The 18206-nt window shown below is 40.4% G+C and overlaps 1 protein-coding gene across 2 annotated transcripts in view; it reads left to right on the top strand.

Moving 5' to 3' along the window:
* The first annotated feature begins 328 nt into the window (after positions 1 to 328).
* The window catches only part of AKAP10 (A-kinase anchoring protein 10), an 81203-nt gene continuing 63325 nt past the window's right edge, over positions 329 to 18206 (top strand). For both annotated transcript variants that reach the window (XM_026521097.4, XM_057311279.1), the window contains exons 1-3: positions 329 to 580; positions 10945 to 10992; positions 17020 to 17202. In XM_026521097.4, the coding sequence (XP_026376882.2) occupies positions 493 to 580; positions 10945 to 10992; positions 17020 to 17202 (319 nt within the window). In that variant the 5' untranslated portion in view covers positions 329 to 492. The remainder of the gene's footprint in view (positions 581 to 10944; positions 10993 to 17019; positions 17203 to 18206) is intronic.

Genomic DNA, 18206 nt, shown 5'->3' with positions numbered 1-18206 from the left:
TGTGTACAAGGGCACGGTCAGTGCCCACGGCCGGGCGCCCCAGGCCTGAGACGCCGCGCCATCCAGCTCCGGGGTCCAGGGTCCGGGGTCCGGGGGTGGGGTGGGGTGGGGTGGGGTGGGATAGGGAGGGCTCCGGATCCTGGAGGGTCAGTTTTGCGGGGACCGCGTCCGCATCTCTCCACCCGGGGAACCGACGCGGGAGCTGGGAAAGGGCACAGGCCGCAAGCGCGCAGGGTCACGTGGGCGGGCCGGGCGCTTGCCCCCGCACCCACGAGAGGAGGCGGGGATGGGGGCGGGGCCGGCGGCGCGGCCTCCCGTGAAGCCTCGCGCGGGGAAGGACCGGAACTCCGGGCGGGCGGCTTGTTGATAATATGGCGGCAGGAGCTGCCTGGGCTTCTCGAGGAGGTGGTGGGGCCCACACCCGGAAGAAGGGTCTCTTTTCAGGCTAGTGCGGCGGCCGCTGCGGACCCGGAAGTCCGGGCCGGTTGCTGAATGAGGGGAGCCGGGCCCTCCCCGCGACAGTCCCCCCGCGCCCTCCGCCCCGACCCGGGCCCCGCCATGTCCTTCTTCCGGCGGAAAGGTAGCAGAGGGGGCTCCGGCGGGGAGCCAGGCCGGGCCTCAGGGGCGGCGGTGGGGCAGGTGGGCCTGCACGGGCTTCCTCCCGGGTGGCGGCGAGGCCCTCGGCCTCCGCGCAGACGCCCCCTGCGTGCCTTGCTTTGCCCCCGGACTCTGCAGGGAGGGAGAAGGTGGCCTCCTCGGCGCGAGGTCAGAGGCGAATTGTCTCGCTGGTCCAAAAGTGTTTGCCGAAGCCCGTACAAGTTAATGCCTGTTTGCGCAAAAACAGTTTTCGCGTTTGTGTGCGTGTGTGTCTAAACTGTGGATCAAGAAAAAGGAAATTCCTTTAGTACCGTGTTACGGAAGTCTCCGACTTTTCAGAATATTGAGGGTTTTATGTCTAAAAGCAACACGTGAAAAAGCTGTTTTCTTCAACTAGTGCTGTTTTCTAGTTTCCCCTTTTTTGGGGGGTGGGGAGGGGGATCCTGCAGTTCCTAAAATAACATTTCTTATTGCTAAGAGTTCCCTAATGAAGACTTTCTTTTGATGACTTAGCAAGTCGACTGTTGGAACGCTCACTTTGTAAACTACTTGTATTTCTGATTTTCAATTTAATAGCTGCCCGGTTTTTAAGTAGAGGCAGCTTAATTTTGATCCTGGATAAAGTTCGTGTGTTGCTTTAAAAATATATATCCAGAATGAACAAGTGTAGGTCTTTGGATGATAGTACTTCTTTCAGTTCTTGTTATTTAAGAGAAAAGGTATTAGAGAAAAACGAAAAAAAAAAAAAAAAACAACGCTAAACCATATCAGGGACTTAGGTTCACATGACTGCTCTGCTACTGACTGTCACCTGGGACAGAAAAGTGTTAACCCACTTTTTTCTCCTCTCTCAACCGAGAATTAGATGATTCCAAGACCCCATTCAGATATGAATTCAAGAATTCCTTTTAAGTACATGCAGAGTTTTAGTAACTGATGTCATGGGGTGAGTGAATGAACCTGATGAATGAATGAAAGTACTGCTGATTGAAGGACAGCTGTAAAATGGTACAAGGAACTTTTGTTGATAATGTACCTTGGTGTAGTTTATAGCTCTAATTTGACAGTGTTGGAGTAGTTGGGGTTTTTTTCTTAAGGGGAAAGAAAGCATTCTATGTATAATGAGGCAGATTGCATGTTGCATAATAGACTGTTGTTTCTGTTCAACAAATACTTTTGAATGTCTGCTGCTTGGCAGGCACTGTGTTAGGCCCTCATAATTAAGCACTGAACAAGACAAAGTCCCTGCACCTATGGAACTTATTGTCTGCTGGGGCAGACAGACAATAAATCTCTCTTTCAGTATCTGTGTATTTACAAATTGATAACATGTTATGACAGAGATAACATGACAGGAGAAGCATATTTTGGTTTGATGTTAGAGAAAGGCCTCAGCAGGTGACCTTGAAACTTAGAGCTGAGGGATCAGTAGGAGGTAACAGAGGCTAGAGAAGAGCATGTTCAAAGGTTGTGAGTCAAGAAAGAGTTTTTGGTGCCCTTCAAGAAAGGAAGGCAGGGCACTGTGATTTGGCCTTAGAGAGATAGACAAGATTCAGAGCTTTGTAGGCCATAGTTAGGTTTTATTCCAAATGCAGAGGCACTATTTAAATTTTCTTTTCTTTTTTCTTTTGAAAGAGCACGAAGGGGTGGGGGGGGCAGAGAATCTTAAGCAGGCTACATGCTCAGCATGGAGCCGCCGCGGGGCCCGATCTCATGACCCTGAGATCATGACCTGAGCTGAAATCAAGAGTCAGACACTTAACGCATGGAGCCATCCAGGTGCCCCTTAAAATTTTTAAAGAGGAATGACTTGATTTTATGTTATAAAAAGATCATTGTAGATGCTTTTTGCGGGCTGAATGTGGCAAGAGGAGAAGCTGGAGATGCTTCTGTTTAGGGATCCCATCCAGTCTTTAAATACCATTTTTAAATACCACCTATATGCTGATGACTCCTGAATTTATATCTCCAGCTTGAATTCTCTCCCCTGAATTAGGAATGGTATACCCAACTGTTGGTCCACTTTGTACCTCTACCTAATAGATATAGTTGTATCTATTAATAGAAATAATAGACTAACAGATGGATCTTTCACTTACTATATTTAAAATTTAACTCCAGATTTTTTTTCTCACCTCAGTAAATTGCATTTCTGGTCTTTTAATTGCTCAGGCTAAAACTTTAGTACCTTCTTGAACCTCTCTTTCTCTCCTGCTGTATATCTACATAAGCAAATCTGCTAAGTCTACCCCAGAACGTAACCAAATTCAGCCTTTTCTTACCGTCCCTGATTATTAACTCCCTGCTCTAGGTGGTCATCTTTGTTTAGATTGGGCAGTTAAGGAAGTCCTCTGAGAGGATGTCATTCAAGTCTCAGCTTAAATGTTAAGAGGAAGCTGGGTTTATGAAAGTAGAGAAAGCAGGGGTGCCTGGATGGCTCAGTTGGTTGAGCGTCCCACTCTTGATTTTGGCTCACGTCATGATCTCAGGGTTGTGCGACTGAGCCCTACATTGAGCTCTGCGCTGAGTGTGGAACCTGCTTGGGATACTCTCTCTCCCTCTCCTTGCTTGCTCACTCACTCGCTCACTCTCTCAAATAAATAAAATCTTTAAAGACAAAAAGGAAATAGAGAAAGCAGGATTATTTTGCTGTAGGCTTCAATTTGGTTTCCATTCTTCCGTCCTTGACCCCTATGGTATATTTTCAAAATGCACTATGCCACATCTCTGTTCAGATTCCTCCAGTAGCTTCCTGTGCATGGCCCTCCTTAAATCTAGTTCCCATTTCCTCTCTGTGTTCATCTCCTGCTCTCCTTTTCCATCACTGTTCCATTTATATTGGCCTCTTTGTTGTCAAATATATTCCCCCCTCAGGGCCTTTGCACTTTTTTTTTCTCTCTGCCTGGAAACCTCTTCCTACAAACACCCACTATTTTGTTCTCTCATCTCCTTCAGGTTTTTGATCACTTGGCATCTTGGTGAGGCTTTCTCTGTCCATCCTGCTTTTAACATTCCAGCCCCTGCATTCCTATCTTGCCCACTTTCTCTACAGCATTTATCAGCATCTGCTTTTCTATGTATTTTATTAAGACGGAAGCTGATTTTGTTCACAGCTGTATCCCCGTGTCTAGGTCAGTGCCTGGATGTAGTTAGGAATTTAGTAAATATTTGTTGAATAAGTGAATAAAAACAAAAAACTATTCACTAGTAAAAAGTGCTGAGCCGGGAATTTAAACTGATGTGGGAGTAGATCACAAGACGACAATATTTGTTTAGCTATTAAGGGAAGGCTTGTCTGAGAAGATGGTATTTAGTTTGAGATCTGAATGAGGGGAAAGAGCCAGCCTCACAAAAGATCAAAGGAACTGCATTCTAGCCAGAGAGAACTGAAAGTACAAATGTCCTGAGGCAGGAATAGCTGGTTGTGTTTAAGGAACCTGAAGAAGGCTGGAACTTACTGGGTATGGGATATGTTTTGGAGATGGAAATAGCATAACTTGAATAAGTGATTGGAGTAAAGAAAAACTGGGAAAGCTTTGGGCTTAGAGCTTGGGGCAGGAAGAATTGAGAACTGTCTTTTGGCAATTTTGAGTTTGTGATAATTGACATCCATGTGGATACATCAGGGAGACAGTGGGATGTATGAGTCTGTAGTTCTGGAAAGAGGTCAGAAGGTGAGATCTGGTTCTGGCTTTAGAAATATTTTGCAGGGGCGTCTGGGTGGCTCAGTTGGTTAAGCCGCTGCCTTCAGCTCAGGTTCATGATCCCAGACTCCTGGGATCGAGCCCCCTATTGGGCTCCTTGCTCAGAAGGGAGCCTGCTTCTCCCTCTCCCTCTGCCTGCCACTCCCCCTGCTTGTGCTTTCTTTCTCTCTGTCAAATATATAAATCTTAAAAAAAATATATTTTGTGGGGCACCTGGATGGCACAGCGGTTGGGCGTCTGCCTTCGGCTCAGGGCGTGATCCCAGCGTTATGGGATCGAGCCCCACATCAGGCTCCTCCACTATGAGCCTGCTTCTTCCTCTCCCACTCCCCCTGCTTGTGTTCCCTCTCTCGCTGGCTGTCTCTATCTCTGTCGAATAAATAGATAAAATCTTTTAAAAAAAAAAGATTAAAAAAATATATTTTGAATAACTGATGGTTAATGACGTGGGACTAGATGAGATCACCTGAAGAATACATAAAATATGTGAATTAGTTACGTTGGAAGGCTAAGGCTGTTATAACAAAGATACACTGAAGTGTAATGGCTCAAACAAGATAGATTTTTTTTATTACCCTCTTGAATGTAATGGTCCAAGTTCATTTGGTGGCTTTGCTTCACATTCAGGGATCACTTTCCTCTCGTCTTGTTATACTTCTCTCCATTAGGATGTGGTCTATTTTGTCAAAGCTGGGTCATAGCCCTTTGTGTCTGTCCTCAGTCCTCTGACCCATGCTAAGGAGGAAAGAGAAGCTTTGGCCAGAAAGTGGCACATAATCATTTCTGTTCATATTCTCTTGGTGAGAAGTTAGTCATATGGTCATAGATAACTGCAAAAGCTTCTGAGAAATGTAGAGTAACTAGCCATCTAGTAACTAGCTACTAAGCTACAACCCTCTTACTAGAAAGAGAAAAATGAGTTCCGTGGCCAGGTAGCATTTCCTGCCATACTATACACAAGAATGGAGCCTAGGTGAGAGCTTTGGAGTTAAGCCGGCTTTTAGAAGTTAAATTGAGGGCTACCTGGGTGGCTCAAATGGTTGGGTGTCTGCCTTCAGCTCAGGTCATGATCTGGGTCCAGGGATCGAACCCCATGTCAGGCTCTTGGCTCGACAGGGGTTCTGCAGCTCCCTCTTCCTCTGCCTCTCCCCCTGCTTATGATGTCTCTGTTCTCTCTCACTCTCTCAACTGAATAAATAAAATCTTAAAAAAATTAAAAGAAGTTAAATGGAGGACATGAGCAATTGACAAAGGAGAATCAAAAATAAAATGCCAGTTATATAGGAGTGTAATATCATGGAAGGTAAGAGAAGATAATCTTCTTCTTTCTTTCTTTCTTTCTTTCTTTCTTTCTTTCTTTCTTTCTTTCTTTTTTTAAGATTTTATTTGTTTGACAGAGAGAGAAACAGCCAGCGAGAAATGGAACACAAGCAGGGGGAGTGGGAGAGGAAGAAGCAGGCTCCCAGCGGAGCAGGGAGCCCGATTCGGGGCTTGATCCCAGGACTCTGGCATCACGCCCTGAGCCAAAGGCAGACACTTAACGACTGAGCCACCCAGGCGCCCCAAGATAATGTTTCAAAAAGAAGGGAGTATTGTGTTGAATGTCACTTGCAAGATCAAGATAGAAATAACTACTCAGTTTGATAATGTGGAAGTAATTGATGACTTTGAGAGTGGTATCAGTGGAATGGGTTGGAGGGAGAATGTGAAGTGTGGAAAGTAACGAGTAAAATTAAAAACACCCTTTTCAAAAAACTGCAGTGAAAAGGAACTGAAGGGGGCTCTTGGGCTAAGGGATTTTTTTTTTTTTTAAGATAGAAGATGCTAGAACGTTTGTATGCTGATAGGAATGATCTGGTAGAGAGGGAGAAAACGATACAGAAGAGAGAGGTGTTACTTGTGCAAGTAAAGTTCTTGAGAAGTCCTGAAAAATGGGATTAAAGCCTGACTATACCAAGATTTGATTAGGGTACGTTGCTGTTGGAAATGGTAATTGGTAGGACCACTTGTATAAAGTTTAAAAACCTTCAATCAATGCTATATGTTGTTTATAGATACAGAAATGTATTACAGAGTAAAAATGTGGGTGGAAACAATAAATATTCAATTCATGAAATTATTTCCTAGGGAGAAGGTGGAATAAGAGCAGGAAGAGACTTAAGTTACACATGCATGTCTTATTTCTTTTGAAAATTTTTCAGAAGCAAATATAGCATAATGTTAAGATTTGATAAACCTGAGAGTTACTCAAATTCTAGTATTGTCTTTGTTTTAGATGTGTCATAATAAAAAGAAATATAGAAACAAGAAAAAGCATAGTCAGCAGTACAAAGTTAGGTAGCTGAAATAAACCTAAATAGATCAGTGGTCACAATAAATGTAAATAGACTAAATTCTAGCAAAAGACTATAGCTAAAAGACAAAAAGTCAGGCTAGATAATAAACCGAGATCCAGCCGTGAGAACACAACTAAAACATAAGGACATAGAGAAATTGAAAATAACTGGATGGAAGGATATAGCAGACAAATGTTAACCAGAAGAAAGCTGTGTGGCAGATGACATACTTTAAAGCACAAAACATTATGAGGGCTAGAAAGGTCACTACATTATTATAAGATGAACAGGGTCATAGGAAGATAAAACTCTGAACTGCTTTGTACCTAATATCAGTCTCAAAATACATAAAGCAAAATATTCATAGCCATGGTCAAAGTTTTAAGAAGGATCTTGTTTAGACATCAAGAGTAGTAATCACAATAAACAGAAATGGGCTGTCCCAGTGAAAAGACTAGATTCCTCCTGTATGCATTTAGTATAAAAAGGATCATGAGAAGGTTAAAAGCAAAAGGGTGGGAAAAGGGATATTAGACAAAAAGAAAGCTACTATAGTCTTCACAATAGCACGTACACAAAACAAAAAAGAAGGGAAATTTAAGTTTTGGGAGGGAAGGGGAACAAAGGAATCATTAGTCCCAGATAACATGATTGCATATATTAAAAAACTAAAAATCTACACACATACTATTAGAACTCATGAAAGAGTTCGGCTGGGTTTTTAAAATATATGTGTTTATATGTAAGTATTTAAAACTCGGTTGTACCGCTGTATGTCAGTAAAAACAAAAGACTAAAATCTTTATGGAGTTTACAAAACCTAATTTGATGTGAAAGGAGACCCAAATAGAGAGGTATATTATGTTCATGGATAGAAAGACTTAATACCAGAAAGCTGTGAACTCTCTCCCAAATTAATCACTCAGTCAATTCTACTTTAAAAATTCCCGTGGGGGTTTTAGGATCAGGACAAGTTGACCTTATAATTAATAGGGCAGAGAGTTTCGAAAGAGAATAAGGTAGAGGACTCGGCCCTGCCAAAGGCTGATTATATGGTTAGGTAATTAAGACAGTAGAATTAAATGCCCAGAAACAGAGCCATGTATGTATGGGAACTTGGTATATAAAGAGTTCCTGTTCAGTTGGGAAATGTGGGACTAATCAGTAAATGATGTTTGCTATCCCTCTGGCAAAAAAACAAATAGGAAAAACAAACAGAAACAAAAAAAAAAAACAAATAGAATTTTCTGTCTCCTATCATATATATCAGGGGTCAGCAAACTTTCTGTAAAAGACAAGATGGTGTCCTTGTAGCCATAGATAGTGTGTTAACAAATGGACATGGCTGTGCTAAACTAAAACTTTATTAATAAAAAACTAGGGGTAGGTTTGATTTGGTCCATGGGCTGTAGTTTCCCAATATCCGACAAACAGAAATAAATTCCAGGTAGATAAGAGCCCAGAATTTTAAAAAGCAAAACTTGAAATCATATGGAAGAAAATTCAGGGGAAAAAATCTGATCATGGGCTAGGAAAGAATATCTTAAACAATAAGACATAAGAAAATACAGTCCACATAATGTAAATTTGGCTACATTAGAATTTAAAGCTTCCATACAATAAAATACACATAAGGTATTTGCAACACAAAGGATTAGTATCCAGAATATGTATGGAATTTCTACAAATAAGTAAAGGACAAAGGAATTGAATAGGTAGCCCATAAAGGAAGAAACCTAAATACCCAGTAATACAAAAGGATATCCCCTCAAAGGAAATCAAAGAAATGAATTAAAAATACCATCAAATACCATTTGAAAAGTATTCATTAAAAATGCCCACCATTGGGTTACCTATCAGTGCCATTTATAGTGTTTAATCCTAGAGAAATTCTTACATATATACATAGGAAGACATGTACTAGAGTGTTGATCACATCATTGTTTGTGACAATGAAAACTAGGAAATAAAACTGAAATGGTCATTAACAGGAAAATGAATAAATAAAGGTGTATTTTAGGAATTAAGCAGCTAAGGGGCGCCTGGGTGGCGCAGTCGTTAGGCGTCTGCCTTCGGCTCTGGACGTGATCCTGGCGTTGTGGGATCGAGCCCCACATCAGGCTTCTCCGCTGTGACCTTGCTTCTTCCTCTCCCACCCCCCCTGCTTGTGCTTCCTCTCTCGCTGTCTCTCTGTCAAATAAATAAATAAAATCTTAAAAAAAAAAAAGGAATTAAGCAGCTAAAATGAATGAACTAGAGCCACACGAATGCATCAATATAGACAAGTCAAATTATGGGATGAATATAAGTTTCATATATGTGTAGAAGAATACTATTCATGTCATTTTTAAAGATGTACAGAATAATTGCATGTTTTACAGTCATGTAGTAATAGTCTAAAAACATACATGGTAGTAAACACATCTAATTTAGGGCAGTATTTATCTCTGGGAACGGAAGAAGAGCAATGGGATCAGGTAGTGAGTCAGGGACCCTTTATATAATATTTAGGGGGGAAGGGGAAGTAAGACAAAACACTAATATGTGGTAAAGTTGGATTGTGTGTGTACGTTTCTGTTTGAAATATGGACTAGATCTGATGAGAATGTATTGAGGGTGACCAAAGTGAAACTGTGGAGGTATGTTTTAGTGGGAGAATCTTGGTCTTAGAAGTGGTTTCGGTGTGGGAAGTAAGGGAGAGACATGTTAAGAATGACTTCGAGATTTTTGGCCTGAGAAACTGGGAACTGGGGTGGGAGTGTCATTCACAAAAAAAAATGAAAAGTAATGTAAACCAGGTTTGGGAAGAGATGGTACATTCCATTTTGGACCGGTGTAATTATAGAAGAGGATGGGTAGCCGGTTAACTAAGTGAATTTAAGGTCAGAAAGGATTTAGAGTAGAAATAGAAATTCAGGATTCATAGCTTATCTGTGGTATTGAACACCTTCAGGATGGTTACGGTCAGCCAGGAAATACATATGTGTACATAGTGAAAAGAAAAGGTGCTCAAACCCTTTTGTTGAGGAAACTCCCAGTGGGTAGAGGAGAAGTTGGCCAGGTGGTAAACTGAGAAGAAGCAGCTGGAAAACCAGGGGAGTCGAGTGCCTTGGAAGTCAAGGCAAGTTCATGTTACAAGCGAGAGATGTGGTCAGTTGGCAGGTGCTGCGGTAAGGGGGGCAACCCAGTTACTTCTACCACGTTTCCTTATTTTCTTTTCTTCCCAGCAGCAGCGATCGGTACCTGAAATGATCTTATTTTTGTCCGTGTTTGTCTCCACATTCTTGTACATAGACTTCTCGAAGACAGGACTGTTCTTTTCTGAGCCGGGGGAGTGTCTGGCACATACAAGGCCCTCAGATATTTGTTGATGGATTAATTTATCAGATACTCTGAGAGCTAGTTATTTCCTGCTACTAGCCTTTCAGTGTTAAATGTTTAAGAGCACAAGTAGAGAGGTGGTCATTTTGGGATTTTTTATTTTGATAGGCTTTTCATGGTAAGGTTAAAGAAAATTTAATGTTGAAAAAAAATACGAGAAAAGGAAGGAAGGTTAAAAATAGTCTTATGTCAGATCCTGTAAGAGTTCACGCTTTGCTTAAGCTGCCATGTACCTTCCTTTCTTGGATATTATATTATTAGCATATTTGCAGAAGAATTTCTACTGTTTCATATAATGGAGAAGAGACTGTATAGCTTTTTAAGAGAAATTATTAAGTCTTAATATTAGATATTTAGCATATAAGTTTAGAATGTTTGTATTTGATGCTGTGAGGGGAATACACAAGAAGTAAGATATGATACACAAAGAACTCTTGTTCTTCAAGATGCATCTAGTAGCGGGCATATTTTAATAATATTAATTAACATCCTAAACTAACCGTGTGCCCGTTACTCTTCTAAGCCCTTTACAACTATTTATTTTTTCACTCCTAACCCTCTGAGGTAGGTGTTGTTATTACTGTTCTAATTTTATAAATCAAGGAAATTGAGACCCAGAGAAGTAAAGTAACTTGTCCATGATCACGTGGCTGTGTGATAAGTGGCAAGCTAGAATTTGAACCCAGGTATTCTGACATTGTCTCTCCATAGGCACGCTCAGTGCACGCTCAGTGCTCTTGACTGAATGATGTTCAAAGGTCACTTCCTCGGGGAAACTTGCCCTGACAACTGTCGTGTCCTGTCCCCCTGCAAGGCAGTTATTCCATCGCTGTACAACTTTGAATATTCATCTGTTAATTTTTACATCATGCAGATAGGATCTTTCTGAGTGTAGAATTTGGTCATGATGCTCTTTTATCTTCCAGTGAAAGGCAAAGAACAAGAGAAGACCTCAGATGTCAAGTCAATTAAAGGTGAGTTCCGCGGCATTCCATTGTATTAAAAAGTGATGTGCTTTACATTAATAGGCTATTTAACCCTGTTATCTTCCCGCTTCTTTTGCCATTAATCATCTCTGCCTTTTATAATTATTTATGATTGTGACTTATTTCCTTGCTCAACCTGTATATTCTTCAACACCTTGCATATGATAGGCTTTTACTAAGCATTTGTTGGCTGTCCTAGTGACACAGTAAACCAGTGCCCTCCTATTAATCACATGTTTGTTCCCTAAAATCGATGAGTTCACTTTATTTTATTTTTTAATTTAAGATCAGTGAATTAGCATATAGTGTATTATTAGTTTCAGAGGTAGAGTTTAGTTATTCGTCAGTTGCATATAGCATGCAGTGCTCATCAGATCAGGTGCCCTCCTTAATGCCCATCCCCCAGTGACCCCATCCCCCCACCCACCTCCCCTCCAGCAACCCTCAGTTTGTTTCCTATACTTGAGAGTCTCTTATGGTTTGTAGTTAACTTTATTTTAAAAAACAAAAAGCTAGGGGCAGCTGGGTCTGACTATTGGTTTTGGCTCAGGTCGTGATCTCAGGGTGGTGAGAGCGAGCTCTGTGTCAGCCTCTGTGTCAGGTTCCCCACTCTGCGCAGAGTCTGCTTCAAACTCTCCCTCTGCCCCTCCCTACTGTGTGCACTCTCTCTCTCTCTCAAATAAATAAATCTTTTTTATTTTTTAAATTTATTTGAGAGAGAGAGAGCAAGAGAGCATGAATGGGGGGAGACACAGGGAGCGAGGGAGAAGCAGACTCCCTGCCAAGGAAGGATCCTGAAGCAGGGTTCGATCCTAGGACCGTGGGATCATGACCTGAGCTGAAGGTGGACGCTTTACCGACTGAGCCACCCAGGCACTCCATAAATAAATCTTTAAAAACAAAACAAAAAGTGAAAAATACTGTGAACTGAGCTGACAGTTCTGGAGTAAAGAACTGCCACTTACAAGGCTTGGTTTTCTGTTGTTTATCCAGAAGTGTGGATAATTACTGTTTTTACTTCTCTGTTACTTTGGATGAATGGTCTTAACTTAAAATTTATTCGGAGTACTTTATTGTAATCAATATATTGTCCTTGTTTATAGGTTAAAGCATTGCTTTTTTAGGTTGTAATCTCTACGATAGTTTTGAGTGATTTCACTATGTCAGTTATAAAGATTGGAGTGGAAAATTATAACAGAAATTATTTAGATAGCCATTACATGTAAGTTTCATAGATGAAATTTATTTACATGAGATCTGTAGATTGCTACTTAGATTTCCCTTTCAAATGTTTGTATCTTGTGTGGCTACTAGCACTGACTATTAACCATATACGCTCAGTTTGCTGGAGAGAGACTAATTATAACTTACACGGTTTGTAACATTAGGGAAGAACTAGGGAACCTTGCAGTCTTAATTTTTGCTTACTTCAGATAATTTAAAGCCGGTTGGATTCCATGTTGGTTCATACTGCCTTCCTTAAGCAAAATTTGATTGGCTTTGATAAAGCCTTCAAGCCCTTAGCAAGCAGCATGCGTAAAGACTAGATCTGAATGTAGAAGGAAAGGATTTGATGTCTCAGGCACTTTAGATTTCTCAGGTCTTCTACCCTGAATTCTGCTACTAACAGTATGACCTTGGGAAGTCATGTAACCTTCCTCAGATTCTTCATTTGTGGAGTAAGAGGGCTGGCCTGCCTAACTTCTAAATCTGTACCAGGCTAAAAAATTCCATGTTCCTACCCTGTAGGAATGAAGCCAGCTAGCATTCACTGGCTTACCTTAGAATCATACAGAAGCAATATAGGAAACAGGCCCTCAAGAAGTTTACAGTCTGAGTAGAACTTAGACCTGGAGGGGCGCCTGGGTGGCTCAGTCGTTAAGTGTCTGCCTTCGGCTCAGGGCGTGATTCCAGCGTTCTGGGATCGAGCCCCACATCAGGCTCCTCTGCTAGGAGCCTGCTTCTTTCTCTCCCACTCCCCCTCCTTGTGTTCCCTCTCTCCCTGGCTGTGTGTCTGTCAAATGAATAAATAAAATCTTAAAAAAAAAAAAAAAACTTACACCTGGAATAGTAGCAAATATACCAACATACTAATAACAACCATTTCTCAAACACCTGTTCCATTTTAGGGCTTAGCCAAAACTGCAGCTAAACAAAAAAAGACTTGGATCCTGTACTCATTGAACATATAGATTGGTAGGGGAGAGGAACATTAATCAAGTGATTCCACAGATGGCATGGGCTAGATCTATAGTGATAGAAATAAAAGAGATCTGGATTGATCAATTTAGAGCTAAAATGGATAGAACTTTGTTATTGATTAAATATGAGGTGTAAGGGACAGGGAGATTTCAGATTAACACCTACTTTTCTGGCTTGCCTAACAGTGCAACTGGTGGAGAACCAAGTTGGGAAATTATATGTTCAATTTTGGCATGTTGGGTGGGAGGTACTTGGAGACATTTACATATATTATTTTATCCACACAATAATTCTAGAGTCTGAGTTTCTAACCAAAGGTACAAGAGTGATTTTCTAGAGTCTGGCAGACCAAAGTTGAAATCCTGCCTGTTGAAACAATTCTTTACTATCTCATTGACTTATAGCAAAGTATTTAACTTTTGTCTGTCTGTGTCCGCATCTCCAAAATGAGGAAAATACCAGTCTTGTGAAATTGTTGTGAGAGAGAATGAAATAATGTACCCCCCCAAAAGTGTGCATCAAGCAACCAGTACGATGCCTGGTGTGCTGGAGGTCCTGTATTGGTAGCTCTTGTTTTCTAGTTGTAGCAGAAGAGGCCCTCAATATAGTTAAACTTAGTTAAATGAAGTACTGTGAGGAGTTGAGAGGAATTTGAGATTAGCAAATGGTTTCTTAAGTGTAGGGAAGATGTTGTAGAAATGGGACTTAATCTATATAAAAGTTGAATAATAAGGATTTGAAAGAGGCAGTTCTCTTTTCCCTACCAGCCCAGCTTCTTATTTCTTTGAGTATATTTCTTATTTCTTTGAGTATATATTGGGCAAAGGGACCTTCAGACAAATAAAGGGGTATTTTTACAGAAGATTGATACCTAAGTATAAGGGCCTTAAAGACCAGAACAGAGAGTTGAGACAGAAAATAGGGAGCCTGTAGGCTTTTGAACAGGACGCTGATGCTTTACATACAGTATTTATAAAAGGTTAGTCTGGAAAAGTTTTGTGGGTTTCCAGACCCTAGTTCTTTTGCTCTAATACAGAAAGGCCTGTACTAAGGGTGTGGTATTGATAATAAGCAAGTAAGTAGATATTTAAATATCTTTAAGGAAAAATCAGCCGATCTTGGCAGTTAAACATGTGGGGTGAAAAAGAATGGGTCCAAGATTTTGAGCTTTGGAGATTAGCAGATTCAACAGAGACAGGGAAATTGAGTAGGAGAATTAGTTTGGAAGAAGATGCAGTGAGTTTGATACTTGGACAAATTGGTCTTGATGTGATAAAGTTAAAGTAAGAAAAACTAGCAGTAAGGAATTAAGACAGGCCCAAAGCCCAGATCAAAGGGCAGGTCTCAGGTACAGGTCAGGGCTTCTCCACTGGGGTTCCAGTTCCATAGAGGTGTATCCTACAGGCTGTTGCCAAGAGGTCCAGGTCCAGAGTGTGAGTGAGACTTTCCCCTTGAATCAGCCAGAGTTACTAATAACTCTTTTTTTTAAATCTCCTTTAGGGGCACCTGGGTGGCTCAGTCGTTAAGCGTCTGCCTTCGGCTCAGGGCGTGATCCCGGCGTTCTGGGATCGAGCCCCACATCAGGCTCCTCCACTATGAGCCTGCTTCTTCCTCTCCCACTCCCCCTGCTTGTGTTCCCTCTCTCGCTGGCTGTCTCTCTCTCTGTCAAATAAATAAACAAAATCTAAATCAATCAATCAATCAATCAATCTCCTTTAGATATCTATTTAGATTTTAGGTACCTATTTTATCTAGAGTTTTATCTATTTTACAGATGTGCTGGGGAAAAAGTGGAGTGCTTACAGGTTTAAAAAATATGTCCAGAAAAGATGGCTCTAGTAGTAATTAAAGGTTTGAGAATAAATACTGTTTCTAGCAGAAAGAATAAAAGAACAGAGAAGCTCAGGAAGAGAAGTCATGGAAGGAGACCATATCTGACATAGTGGGCATTTAAAAAAAAATTTTTTTTTAAGTTTTTATTTATTTGTCGGAGAGAGAGAGAACACAAGTAGGGGGAGCAGCAGGCAGAGGGAGAAGCAGGCTCCCCGCTGAGCAAGGAGCCAGATGCAGGACTCGATCCCAGGACCCTGGGATCATGACCTGAGCCGAAGGCAGATGCTTCACCGACTGAGCCACCCACGCACCCCTAGTGGGCATTTAATTACTGTGTTCTAAGGGCTCGAGAGGCAGGCACAGGTAGAAAAGGAAAATATGGAACAGGGAGTAAGTACTATGGAGACCAAAGGAAGATAGACTGTCTGGAAGCAACATCTAAAATAAGTTAATAGTTCCAACAGAAAAGTTCAGAAAGAGGAGGAAAAAAAAGCCTTGCACAAGTAAATTAATGGCGTTTTGTTTCATCATACATACCTAAGTAGGAAACGGTTAGAGAGTCTTATTGCATGGTATTTGTAGCTTGTTGTCTATATAAGAAAACTAGCTATTACTGTTTATAAACTTGCTGAAATGACTTTTGCTTTCTTCAATTTATCATGGAAATTTAAAAAATAAGACTTTTCTTCTAAAACTAAAAAAAAAATCTCTTGAAGACAACTCCGTTGCATCATTCTCCCACCTCTTATTGAATGACTAGTAAATAAAAAAACCTGACAAACAGGTACGGACATTCGTGTATTTACCTGCTTTATATTTATAAAAACATCTCGAAGAGTAGTAGATTGAACTATAATACTGTGTGTTCTTCATAAGAAATATTACCTGGTATTACTCAGATTCTGTGTCTGAGAACTGTTTGCTGAGATTGAGAGCACTTATCTGTTGAAGATGTAATAAAATGAATGGTGCTAGTCGCTACAAGTTGAGTTCTCTGAGAGTATTATCTTGAGGGTAATCTGTATCATTTTTATCCTTTTTTTTTTTTTTTTTTTTTAGATTTTTATTTATTTATTTATTTGTTAGAGGGAGAGCTCAAGCAGGGGGAGCCACAAGGAGAAGCAGACTTCCCGCTGAGCAAGCAGCCCAATGCAGGACTTGATCCCAGAACCATGGGATCATGACCTGAGCCAAAGGCAGATGCTTAACCGACTGAGCCACCCAGGCGTCCCTTCTCTCCTTCCTGCTGTAGCAATGTACTAGGCCAACACTTCTTAGAAACCTTAAATAAGAGTCATTACTATTTGTGTGGAATAAGTAGGAGAGAGAGAGTGTTGGTCTAGCTATGGCAGTAAGGTCACAGGACTACTTTGACAGTATTCTAATATTGACTTGCTTATTTCCTATTAACAAATAGGTAGCCTCTTTATCCTGATGGCAATAGGATATTTCTTCAGACTACTAAAGAAAGTATATTTTGTGAGTTTTTTAAGTGTGCTTTATCTTTGAGCAGCTTGAACTTTGATCATAAGTGTCTTTCATTAGAGAAATTGTTACCCAATTAAAAAAATAAGTATTCTGAAGAGTATTTTTCTCATTTTTGCCCCATTCCACAAGTTTAGTTTTGTTCCTTGGACAAAAAAAAGGGTTAAGGAATTGAAAAGTGTCCATATATCAGAATGTTTTCTGGCTTTGGTACTTTCTGTCATCTGTAGAAGTTCTCAAAGAAACATCTCGGTTTTAAGTTCCATTTTTGGCACAGTATTTTGAGAGTTATACATAACAATGGGACATTTCTTTCCAGTTTTCTGCTGCTTGATTAATTTACCTTTCCCTTAAGTATTTTTTGTTGAGTGTGCATACGGAAGGGAGGTGTTATAAAACTTAATTTTTTAAGTTCTCTTAAGCCCTTTATGAGACATTTTTAGGCTATCAAATTGTGTTTTATTTTTAACACTTTTTTTTTTTGAAAAATTATAGCTTCAGTATCTGTACATTCCCCACAAAAAAGCACTAAAAATCATGCCTTGCTGGAGGCAGCAGGACCAAGTCATGTTGCAATCAATGCCATTTCTGCCAACATGGACTCCTTTTCAAGTAGCAGGACAGCAACACTTAAGAAGCAGCCAAGCCACATGGAGGCTGCTCATTTTGGTGACCTGGGTAAGTGACTCCCGTTTTGTTAACTTCCAGTAGTAGGAAGGATTTGAATGTATTATGTGAAACTCTTGCTGGAGGGTACTAGAACTGTATAATGGGAATGGGCTTTGAAAAAATGTATTTAAAATAACAGTTATAGGGGGCCCTGGCTGGCTGGCTTAGTCAGTAGAGCATGTGACTCTTGATCTGAGGGTCGTGAGTTCGATCCCCATATTGGGCTTGGAGCCTACTTAAAAATAAATAAAATTTTAAAAATAAATAAAATAACAGCTACAAGTATAATGAATGATACTCAATTGTGTTCCCATAAGCATAAAATATGAAGCATTCTCAATTAAAAAAAAAAAAAGGAATGGGCCATTTCCAGAAGAAGAAGTATATTTGACCACTACTTATATGAAAAGGATGCCTTATTTCACTCAGACTCAGGGAAATGCAAATTAAGTAATGAGTTCCTCCTAACACATCAGCAAATATTTAAAGTTTGATCATTTGAATGTTAACGGAGATGAAGAGAAATGGCTATTCCTATTTAGTGGAAGTGTAAATTGATGAGGATTTTTTGGAAGGCAGTTGGAAGTGTTTATCAAAATATAAAATAGAAGATCTAGCCCTCAGATGTATTCACATATATGCAAGAAGATGTGTATACAAATATGTATAAAGCTGTTTATTGCAGTGTTGTTTGTGAAAGCAAAAAAATGAGGAACAGCATGTAAATATCTATTAATGGAGAGGTACTCAAATTGTGGTATTCCTGCATCTGGGGTATTGGGGAGCCGTTTGAAAGTCTGAAGATGACGTAGAGAAATATCTAAGGCTAAAGTGCAAAAAGCAGGTCACATAGCAGTGTGTGTAGTAGGATCTCTATTATATTAAAATAACTCCCCCCCCCCCCCCGGCCTTCCCCAAAAAAAGATATGCAGGAGATTGATGTTTTGTGAACTTTTGTTACCCAAAGTTCTTCGTTACCCAAAGTTCTACACTTATAAAAATTGCATGTCGTG

The sequence above is a fragment of the Ursus arctos genome, unplaced genomic scaffold, assembly GCF_023065955.2.
Source record: "Ursus arctos isolate Adak ecotype North America unplaced genomic scaffold, UrsArc2.0 scaffold_14, whole genome shotgun sequence".
Taxonomy (NCBI): domain Eukaryota; kingdom Metazoa; phylum Chordata; class Mammalia; order Carnivora; family Ursidae; genus Ursus; species Ursus arctos.
The sequence above is the reverse complement of the archived record's forward strand: the minus strand, read 5'-3'. Positions and strand labels throughout refer to the sequence as shown.